At 39.0% G+C, this 12,239-nt stretch overlaps 1 protein-coding gene across 3 annotated transcripts in view; it reads right to left on the reverse strand.

Moving 5' to 3' along the window:
* Nucleotides 1–12,239, reverse strand: part of SORL1 (sortilin related receptor 1) — a 162,717-nt gene that overhangs the window by 88,870 nt on the left and 61,608 nt on the right. For all 3 annotated transcript variants that reach the window (XM_057748986.1, XM_057748987.1, XM_057748988.1), the window contains exon 12: nt 3,544–3,632. In XM_057748986.1, the coding sequence (XP_057604969.1) occupies nt 3,544–3,632 (89 nt within the window). The remainder of the gene's footprint in view (nt 1–3,543; nt 3,633–12,239) is intronic.

Genomic DNA, 12,239 nt, shown 5'->3' on the forward strand with positions numbered 1-12,239 from the left:
TGGAAGATGCCTTAGAGGACTGGGACGGGGAGGGTGGGAGGGACGCGAGGGAGGGTGTGTGGGGGGGAGTCGAGGGAGGGAGGGAATACGGGGATATGTGTAGAAAAACAGATGATTGAACTTGGTGTACCCCCCCAAAAAATAATAAATAAATAAATAAAATTATTTAAAAAAAAAAAAAAGAATTCAGATCCAGAAAAGACAGCTGTTCTGCTGGGTGTAGTCTTTGCAGTGGCTTTTCAGGACTCCCAGAGGGAAGCCCTATGAAATCTGATATCTCCTATGAGGAAAGATGCTTTGGGGAAAGTCCAAGGTATTATTAGTAACTACCATTATCACTGTGCTGACAGGCACACCACCAGGAAGAAACGGAAACTGCGCTCATCCCTCACGATCAGGCCAACAAGTTGGGTTTGGGTCTGTTTTGGGTCAGAGTGCAAAAACACAACAGCCCTTCTCTAAAGAACACTGGTTCTACAGAAGAAAGACGTGCATCCCCTGAGCAGGTTCACGGTGACAGCATGCTGAAGAAGAGGTAAAGGACCCCCAGAAGAGGTTCTTGTTTACTCATTTCAGACACGCCGAAAACAGGAGCAAAACAAAGAGTTCCACTTCTTACTCTCAATTTCAATTAACAACAACAAAGAAAACAGCCTCAGTGGAGAATCAAGGCAGAAGCTGAAACAAGTAATCATGAACTCTTTGTTAACTGTGCTAATCAGGGAGAGAAAGACATGAATAATTTAACAGAACAACCCAAAGAAAAGAAAACCCAAAACTTAACTCTTACATTAAGCAATGTTCCAACCTCTGTCCCCACTAAACCTCTCACTAGGGTTGCTTCCTCCCTGAGGCTGGATAAGCTTTGGGTCAGAAAGCGTCTCCCTCCAGCTGGCTCAGAAATATCTCGGAGCCACAGGCGGGCTGGACAGCTCCCAAAGGAGGCCTCATTCACCCCTGCATCCTCGGTTCCTAGAATAACATCTGGCTCCTTGTGGATATTCAACAAATGCTTGTGTAATTGACCTGAAATGATGCTTAACAGAAATATGTTCAATTTCCATCCAGCGTGGACCTGAACTCTTGACAGTCACATTCTCACCAGACTGTGCATATCCGGGGACCTCCACTCACATCTGAGCTCCAGGGATTAACATTTACAATAGAGCACAACAGAAGTGCCCCCCACTCCCAGCGGTTGTGTTGACTACACACTACCCCACCCTTTCCAGTCTTATAAACCAGGAAAAAAAAAACTAAGCAATCCTGGAAGACTAAGTGTGCATGACCTATTTATTTGAACAATCAAACATTTACTAAGTGCCTGCTAGCCTGCATAGAATAGAAATTCTTGTCTACAAAGACCTCGTTAATGAGTCGAGGAATTCACGCACATAATGAAAAGGTAACTCACAAAAGGAGGCAGCATGTGATGCATGGCGAATCAATGAGACAGCCCCCGATAAATGCTATGAGACTCAAAGGAGGGAGCCATGGGCATGGCTGGGGAGACCAGACTTATAAGTGTTGGAAGCAACAGGAATCCAGTTGGGTCAGAAGCAGCCTCCATTCATGTGGTTTAAGGATCTGAACTAACTACAATATTATTTCCTGCTTCTCTTCTGATGAAGCTGATAGCACACAGGTCAAAAGCAGAGCAGCAGGAGAAGCAAGGGAAAAAAAACTCTGTGAGCAACATACAAATGCCAGGTGGCTGAACTACACAGACTGAAATTTGGGACACACGCACCCGTCAATAGGAGGCCTGAATATTCTCATATTTGCAAATGCTTTATTTGAACCGTACCTCTAGACATCTTCAAATGACCTGTGCAAATAGAGGGATGCTAGAGCAACCCTAAAGTCTACGTCCATATCCCTGAAGTCTACAACCCCAAAGTCATTGTTCAATGTCTGTGGAGGGCACTGTGATTTTCTGGCAGCAGGTCTACTTTCCTGACCATGTTTTACTGCAGCTAGCTAGCAATGACGCTGCGTTCCCCGAGCACATATGCGTTGACAGATGGTGTGAGAGGACCAGAATCACACTAACTACTCCAGAGAAGCCAGCTTGGAATACAAATGTAATCTGGAGGAGAGTTAAACACGGAAGATCAGGAACTGTCTCTGCAGTCTGACTGCCACACACAGAATGAAATGTATTCCTAGGGAGCCAAATTACGTCCCCTACCGTACTTCTCACGGAGTGTCCTGAACATCACATTGTTTACTTGCGTATCTCACCTCTAGAGAATGGATTCCCTGAGAGTGGAGGAAAACATCCTATTTCTCTATACATACACATCCCCAGGCACCACCAGTGCTCATGAAATGTGTGAGATGGGCATTAACAAATTAATGGATAAATAAATGATGACACGAATGTGGGAAGCGTGTGCCCTGTGACTGTCCTCATTTGTGCAAACATCAATCTGAATGTGGACACAGCGTGGTGCATACAAACAGGGCTTCTTCTGACTCCTGGCTCTAAAGCAGCCACTGACCAGAGCCGCACAGACCAGAGAACTGCCAGGTGGAGTGCAGAACACCAGGACTTTGCTTCTCTCTGTTTCTTGGAGGCCAGGCCGCTCAGCACGTGTCCAATTAACCACGCGGGAAACCAGCTGCTAAGATCTTTTCTTTTCAAACCACCCACCTCTCTCTCTTGCTGCTGGCCCTGTTTCTAAAAGAAGCCAAGGAAAAGAAAGCTTTCTTCCTTGCCTTAAACAAGATGATTAGAGAAGCCCTCTCCTCCTCCTTCAGCAGCCCATCTTATAGGTTCAGCCCCAAACAAGGAGAAGTGAGAGCTAGCCTGCCCTGACCTAATGTTAACAAAATTAACTTGTTAATTTCACTCGGACAAAAGTGATGAAAGAATTGGTTCTGGTAAAATCGGACTCAAGAAAGCAGAAGTTACTAACTCTTGACATTTTTGCTTTTCAGAGGAATATACTGCAAAGAGTACAGAACGTAATTGAAAGACCTGAGTGCTGGTCTGGCCTGTCATTGACAAAGTGCGGGGAGGATCTTGGGCAAGTTACTTTACCTTTCTGAGCCTCATCTATAAAATGAAGCCATCGACCCCAAATGTCCTTTCCAGGTCTATTTGTAAGAACCCCAAAACCAAAGGTATCATAGTAAAAGTAACTTGGCTATCAAGCAATACGCATTCTGAAATGACTACTCACATATCATTATTGTTTATTATTATTACTCATCCTATGAGTAACTCTGTGGGTCATACGCAAGGCAGAGAAAGATAAGTTGAAGAGCCTCTAGTTAATTTTTTAGTCATTATTAACTTATATTTATCTAGAGTTGTGCTTTTTCAAATCAGTAAAATTATTTCATTTGTTCCTCTGTGAGAAAGGAAGGGCACATTATCATCCTGACTTCATACACAAGAAAAGTTTAAGTAACTTCCCGAGGCACAAATTGTGCTGTCCATAACCTAGTGCTACAGAGATAATCCACTTACGACCCACAGAGCTAAACTTCTGGGAGAACACTGTGATGTCAAAAAGCTTCGTCAGAGACGCTTACTTCAGCTCGTTGGTCTCCATGCCTTGGGCGATGGCCATGATGATGCCGCCGTGGTCTCCCCATGTGTAGTAGTGAGGTCCAGGAAGAGCCTGCAGAGAGAGAGCCGGTGCTGATGCCACTGCCATGGAGGTGGCCGGGCAGAAGTGGTAAACACCACACACACATGTGTGCACACACACATCTGCGCGCACACACATGCACACACACAGCTTTTCCATTTCTGGAGCACTTCACAGCCATGATCTCATCTGCTCCACACAACCCGTGGGGCTGGGCAGAGCAAGCTTTCACATTCCAATTTTTTTTGCCAAATGAAGAAACTAGAGTTCTTATTCAAGTGCCAGACTGTCAACTGCAGAGATAGCAGTCAAATCCAAATCTCTGACCCTCAGCAAGCAGCAAGTAAAAATTAACCAACTGGGGACTTCCTTGGTGGTACAGTGGTTAAGAATCCACCTGTCAATGCAGGGGACATGGGTTTGAGCCCTGGTCCTAGAAGATCCTGCATGCCGCGGAGCAACAAAGGCCATGTGCCACAACTACTGATCCTACGCACCACAGCTACTGAAGCCTGTGTGCTCTAGGGCCCGTGTGCTGCAACTACTGAAGCCTGTGTGTCTAGAGCCTGTGCTCCACAACAAGAGAAGCCACCACAATGAGAAGCCCACACACCTCAATAAAGAGTAACCCCCACTGTCCTCAACTAGAGAAAGCCCATGAACAGCAACAAAGACCCAACACAGCCAAAAAAAAAAATTAACTAACTGGAGATCTGGTTCAACTGTGACAGTATAAGCCCACTACAGCCCATCCTTCCTGCTAATTACAACTAAAAAATTTGGACAAAATATTCAGTATAAAAAAACAGCTACCTGAGGATGCCAAGAAGTAAACAAAATCGGGTAGCTTGTGAAGGGATTTAAAATCTGGAGAAACTACCCAAACAACTGGGGATTCTTGGTACACCTGTGCCCTGAGGGAACGCCCCAGCCTAGAATACCTCAGTTCCAGTCAGGCAGCTAAACCTTCAATGGAAACTTTATGCCTAAGGAGTCAGGAAAAGAAGCCCCTACACAACGGAGAGAATGTAGATGGAATCCCGAGGGGGGAGTGTGAGAAAGTAAACCCTCTAATTCTGTGGATGGACTCACATAGATTTCAGCCCAAACCAGCACAGAAAAGATTTAGCAATCTGAACTGAGATTTCCACAGAATGCAAGACAGAACTTCTGGTCCAAAGCTGAACAGGTTCATTACATGCTGAAACAAAAATACCAACATCCTCCAGAAGATTTCATTTCATGTCTGGGATGCAATCCAAAATTACTCAACATACAAACAGATCAGTGAAATGTCTCCAATTCTCCAGGGAAGAGGCAATCAACGGGTGCCAATCCCAGGACAATTCAAACACTGAAACTACCGAAGACTTTAAAACACTTCTTATAACTGTGTTCCATAAGGTAAAGGAAAATGCACCTGAAATGAGCAAAAGACAAGAATTCTTCCCAGAGAAGTGGAAACTATTTAAAAAATAAAAAGGGAATAAATTCTAGAACAGGAAAATAAAATATTGGAAATTCACTGATGGGCTCAATGACAGAATATAAATGACAAAGGGATTAGTGAATTTAAAGATAAATATAGAACAGTAGAAATGATCTATTTTAATGAACATACAGAATAAAAGATTTAAAAGAAAAAAGCCCCATGAAACTGTGGGACAATAACAAAAGGTCTATTATATATAATTGGAGGCCAAGATGAACAAGAGAAAGGGACTGAAGCAGAAAAAATATTTGAAAAAACAACAGCTGAAAATTTCGCAAATTTGGTGAAAAAGATAAGTTTATACATTCAAGATCAGTGTCCCCAAAAACAACCATCACAAAGCAAACCACACCCTAGAGACATCATAACAAAACTGCTGAAAAGCAAAGATAAGGAAGAAAATATCAAAGTATCTTAAGGAAAGTGACACAATACATACAAGAAAATAGTAACAAATGATTACAGACTTCCCATCAGAAGACAGCACATCTTTAAAGTACAGACACACCTCAGAGATATTGTGGGTTCAGTTCCAGATTCCGCCACAATGAAGCGAATCACATGAATTTTTTGATTTCTCAGCGCTTATGAAAGTTATGTTTGCACTATACTGTAGTCTATTAAGTGTGCAACAGCATTATGTCTAAACGAAACAAGGTACATAGCTTCATTAAAAATGCTTTATCGCTTAAAAAAAAAAAAAAAAAAGCTAACCATCATCTGAGCCTCCAGAGTCACAGTAGTAACATCAAAGATCACTGAACAAATATCACAAATATGACAATAATAATGAAAAAGTTTGAAATATTGGGAGAATTACCAAAATGTGACACAGAGACATGAAGTGAGCAAATGCTGTTGGAAAAATGGCACCAACGGATTTGCTTGATGCAGGGTCTCCACAAACCTTCAATTTGTAAGAAAATGAATATCTACAAAGCACAATAAAACGAGGTAGGAATGCATAGAAAGAAAATTAGTATCAATACAGCACACAATATCCAACAAACACATCCCCCAGGAATGAAGGTGAACTACCAAGATTCTCAAATGAAGGAAAATCAAGAGAACATGTAGCTAGTAGACCTACTCCACAATAAATGCTGAAGGCATATCAGCAGGCTGCTGTGAAATTTACCAGGGGGGAAACAGGGATCTTCAGGAAGGAAGGAAGAGCAAGTGAAATGGTAAATAACTGGGTGAATATAAAAGACTGCTTTTCCTCTTAAGTTCTTTAAAATCCATATGATGATTTAAAGCAAAAACAAAGACAGTGCTAAGTTTTTCACTGTATATCAATGTGATAAAAAGTGAAAACAACAAAAAAGTTGGGAGAAGAAAAAAGGGGTTTATATGGTTGCAAGGGTTCTAAATTTTATGTTAAGTGTATTAAATGTAGTATTAATCCAAAAAGACTATGAAAGTTTAAACACATATGCTGTAATCCTTAGAGCAACCACTAAAAAAAATAATAAATACTACAAAGAAATATAATCAAAAAGATATTTAAATAAAAATAGAATACTAAAAATACCTATATAATACAAAAGGAGGATGAGGCAAATAGAACTAGAGTCTGTCATACAGAGCAAAGTAAGCCAGAAAGAGAAAAACAAGTACTGTATGCTAACTCACATACGTGGAATCTAAAAAAATGGTACTGATGAACCCTGTGACAGGGCAAGAATAAAGATGCAGATGTAGAGAACAGACTTGAGGACACGGTGGGGGGCGGGAGGGGCACAGCAAAGGGGAAGCTGGGACGAAATGAGAGAGTAGCATTGTGTGTGTATATATATATATATATATACACACCACCAATGTAAAATAGATAGCTAGTGGGAAGTTGCTGCATAACATAGGGAGATAAACTCAATGATGTGTGATGACTTAGAGGGCTGGGATAGGGAGGGTGGAAAGGAGTCACAGGAGGGAGGAGATATGGAGATATATGTATAAATACAGCTGATTCACTTTGTTGTACAGCAGAAACTGGCCCAACAGTGTAAAGCAATTATATTTTAATAAATAGCTTTAAAAAAAATAAAATACAAAAGGAGGCAGTAAAGGAAGAACAGAATAATAAAAAACAAGGGAGATTTAAAGAAATAAAATATTAAACCTAAATCCAACCATATCAATAATTATATTAAATGTTAAAGGCCTAAGCATTTAGTTAAAAGGCATAGCTTATCAGAATAAGTTAAAAAGACCCCCACTATATGCTGCCTATAAGAAACACTTCAATGTAAAGACAAAGACTAGCAAAAAGTAAGTGGATGGTAAAAGATATACTATCCGAACAGTAAATATAAGAAGGCTAAAGTGACTTTCAATATCAGATTAAAAAAAGACTTCAAGACAAAGGGTATTACCGTAGATAAAGATGAATATTACATAATGACAAAAGGGACAACAAATCAGAAAAAAATAATTATAAATGTGTATGTACACAATAACAGAGCCTAAAAATACATAAAGCAAAATTGATAGGATTTAAAGGAAAAAAAAGACAATTCCACGATCATAGTTGGAGATTTTACCACCAACAATTTGCACAACTGCAATATATAGCAGTTTATAGAACTTGCCCCCAAAAACATCACTAAGAATGTAGAGGGTCTGAACAAGTACCAACCACCTTCATATAAATAACATCTGTAGAACACTGCATCCAACAACTACAGAATACACATTCCTTGCTAATACATATGAGATATTCACTAAGACAAACCACATGCTGGATCACAAAACAAGTCCCATTAAGTTTAAAGGACCTGAAATCATATAAAGTGTATTATGTGACTACAAGGAAATTAAGATATCTATGAAAATTTCAAATATCTGAAAACTAAACAACTCTTTTCTAAATAACTTATCAAAGACAAAAAGCAAAAGGGACATTATGAAGTGATAAAAATGTTCTGGAATTAGATAGTGGTGACGGTTGCACATCACATCACTTGTGAATATACCCAAAACCACTGAACCATACACTTCAAAGTGGTGCATGTGAATTACATCTCAATTATAAAGGGAGACATTAAAAAATATTCTGAACTGAATGACAACAAAAATACAACACATCTAAATTTGTGGCATACAGCTAAAGCAGTATTTACAGGGAAAATGAGAGTTGCAAATGCCTACATAAGAAAAGATCTAAAAATCAATAACCTAAAATTATACCTTAACAAGCTACAAATAGAAAAGCAAATCCAAAGTAAACAAGGACAAGGAAAAAGATAATACTACAGAGCAGAAATCAACAAAACAGAAAACAGACAACAGAGAAAATTAAAGCCAAAAGCAGGTTCTTTGAAAAGATCAATAATATTGATGAACCACTAACTAAACTAATCAAGAAAAGTAGAAGAAAAAAACATAAATCATCAATACCAGGAATGAAAACAGGTTATCACCACAAATTCTACATTTTAAAACATAAGAAAATATACCTTGAGTAATTTTAAGCTAACAAATTCAATAACTTTAGATGAAAAGACAAATGTCTTAAAATACACAACTCACCAAAACAGACACAAGTAGCAGAAAATCCGAATCGTTCTCTATCCACCAGAGAAAATGAATTTCTAAACAAAAACATTCCCATGAAGAAAAATCCATATGCAGATAGCTTCACTGGTAAATTATTCAAGAAAAAACAAAAAAACACCACTCTTACACAAACTTTGTCAGAAAATAGAAGAGGACGAATTGCTGTTCCATTTGTTTTACCCTAACACCAAAACTGGACAAAGACATTACCAAAAAAAAAAGAAAAAGAAAAAATTTACTGACAAATCTCTCTCATGAATAACACTAATATCTTTTTAAAACTACTAGCAAATCAAAACTAACCTTATATAAAAAAGATAATATATCGTAACTAAGTAGGGTTCAAGAATTACTCCAGTAATTCAAGGATAGTTTAATATTCAAGAACCAATTAATGTACTATATCATATTACATATTACATTTGTGATATTATGATATAAGAAGAAATATATAACTCTGGTCTTTGTTCCAGGCTCCTGGCAGGAGATCCTAAAATGTCTGTAATGTCCTGTGTGCTGAAGAGCAATAGGAACACCTTTTGTTTTAATATTTGGTCCTGGACCCCAGTTCCTAACACGGAGCTCCTAAAACCCTTGTAATTTTCTAACTGATGGGGGTGACAGGAGTGTGTCTTACACAGAGCTCCTATAGCCCTTGTAATTTCCTGGGTGATAGGAGTCTTTTGTCCAGATGAGGAGACTTGTGGTGGGCTCCTGGACAGTATGGGGGCTGGCCAACAGAAAAACTAAGCGTGATTAGAAGCTTGACACTTTCAGCCCCACCTCCATCCTCCCAGGAGGACAGAGGGGCTGGAGAGTGAGTCAATAATTAATCATGCCTATGCAATGAAGCCTCCATTAAAACAGATAAATAACAAGGACCTACTATATGGCACAGAGAACTATATTCAATATCCTGTAAAAAACCATAATGGAAAAGAATATGAAAAAGAATGATATATATATATATATAATCACTTTGCTGTACACCAGAAACTAACACAACATTGTAAATCAACTATATTTCAATTAAAAAAAAATACAGAGTCAAATGATTAGTTAAAAAAAATTCCTAAACTGCAGGATTTGGAGAGCTTCCAGGTTGGTGAACACAACCATATGCTGGGAGGATGGCGCACCCCAACTCTACAGGGACAAAAGCTCCACGGTCAGGACCCTTCTGGACCCTGTCCTATGTACCTCTTCATGTGGATGTTCATCTGTATCCTTTGAAATATCCTTTATAATTAACACGTAAATGTAAATAAATATTTCCCTGAGTTCTGTCAGCCACTCTAGCAAATTACTGAACCCAGAGAGTGGGTCATGGGAACCCCCAATTTATAGCTGGCCAGTCAGAAGTACAGGTGACAACCTGAGACTTGCAACTGGCATCTGAAGTGGGGTGCGATGGGGCAGTCTTCTGAGACTGAGCCCTTAGTCTGCAGGTCTGTGCTAACTCCAGCTAGCACGTGTCATGACTGAATTGTAGGACATCCAATAGGTATGTGGAGAGTTGCAGAACTGCTTACTGTGATGGAAAAATCCCCATACATTTGGCATTAGAAGTATTCTGAGAGTAAAGGAAAAGAGTTTTTCCTTTAGCATAATACACCATATTACACATTACTGTACTATTACACATTAGGGAAGGGAAGAGAAAGTAGAGAGAAAATGAGAAATAAAATACATAAAGATCAGAAAGGAAGAAAGAGGACTTCCCAGATGACACAATGGTTAAGAACCTGCCTGCCAATGCAGGGGACATGGGTTCAATCCCTGGTCTGCAAAGATTCCACATGCCGCTGAGCAACTAAGCCCGTGCGCCACAACTACTGAGCCTGCACTCTAGAGCCCATGCACCACAACTACTGAAGCCCACGAACCTAGAACCCGAGCCCCACAGCAAGAGAAGCCACCACACTGAGAAGCCCATGCACCGCAATGATGAGTAGCCCCCACTCTCTGCAACTAGAGAAAGCCCGAGGAGTAATGAAGACCCAACACAGCCAAAAATAAAAATAAACAAATTTAAAAAAAAAAGAAAAGAAAGGAAGAAATAAAACTGTCCCTATTTGCAGATGATACAATTGCTTACACTGATTATACGACACAACTACTAACACCAATGAATTATTTTAGCAAGGTTGCAGAATCCAAGGTTAATATATAAAAATCAATTGTGTTCTCATATACTATAGCAAAAATTAAAAAATGAACTTAAAAGAAAATTCCATTTACAGAAATACCAAAAAATAAAAAATACCTGGGAATAAAGCTAAGGTATACAAGACCCCCACACTGAAAACTATCAAATAATGCTAAGAGAAATTTTAAAAGAAATGAAGAAATATACTACATTCATGCGTCAGAAGACTCAGTAGTGTTATTATGCCAATTTTCCCCAAACTGATTTATAAATTCAATGTGACTGCAGTCAAAATTCCAGCAGGTTTTGTAGAAATTGACAAGCTGATTCTAAAATTGTATGTGGATAGACAAAGGACCTAGAATAAGTCAAAGGAATTTTTTAAAAGGACAAAACTGGAAGACTTACCCTACTTGATCTCAACCCTTATTGTAAGTCTTTGGTAATCAAGACAATTTGGTTTTGGTGAAGAGACAGACACACAGATCAATGGAGCAGAAGAGAAAGCTGTGAAAAGACCCACACATGTGGCCAACTGATTTTCAAACAGGCACCAAGGCAACTTGATGGGAAAAAGAGAAGTCTTTTCAACAAGTGGTGCTGACCCAACAGAATGTCTAGAAGCAAAAATGAGTATCAACCCTTCCCTCACACCACACATACAAATTAACGCAAAATGGATCGTAAACCTAAACTTAAAGCCTAAAACTATAGAACCTGTAAAAGAATACACAGGGGACAATCTCTGCAACCTTGGGAAGGACAAACATTTCTCAGAACAACAAAGAGCATTAAACAAAGAAGAAAAGAACTGATAAATTACACTTCATCAAAATTAAAAACATTTGCTCTTCAAAAGACACCATTAAGAAAACAAAAGCAAGGCACAAACTAGGAGAAAATACTTGTAACACACATAAAAGACTTAAATTCAGAATATATACATTAAAAAAAAAAAAACCTCTCATATCTCAATAAGACAACCTAATTCTCTAAAACAGGTAAAAGATCTGAACAGACACCTCAAAAGAAGACCTTTAAAATGGCCAATGAGCATATGAAAAGAGCAACACAGTCATCAAATAAATGTCAATTAAAACCACAATGAGCCATCAGATGCATTTATTAAAATGCCTAAAATTTAAAAGACTGACCATATTCATGTGTCAGCCTGCACTGGACGCAATCAGGACTCACTGGTGGAATCCTGAAACAGTATATCCACTTCGGAAAACAATTTGATACTTTAAAAAAATTTGGTAATTCCTTTAAAAGCCAGACATACACCCACCAGGTTGCCCACTCATTCATTCCCCGCAGTATCTACCCAAGAAAAATACAAATATATGTTCACCTAAAAACAATGTAATTAAATGTTTACAACAGCTATACCTGTAATCAGCAAAAACTAGAATGTCCATCAACCAACAAATGGATA

The sequence above is a fragment of the Hippopotamus amphibius genome, chromosome 9 (genome assembly GCF_030028045.1).
Source record: "Hippopotamus amphibius kiboko isolate mHipAmp2 chromosome 9, mHipAmp2.hap2, whole genome shotgun sequence".
Lineage (NCBI taxonomy): Eukaryota > Metazoa > Chordata > Mammalia > Artiodactyla > Hippopotamidae > Hippopotamus > Hippopotamus amphibius.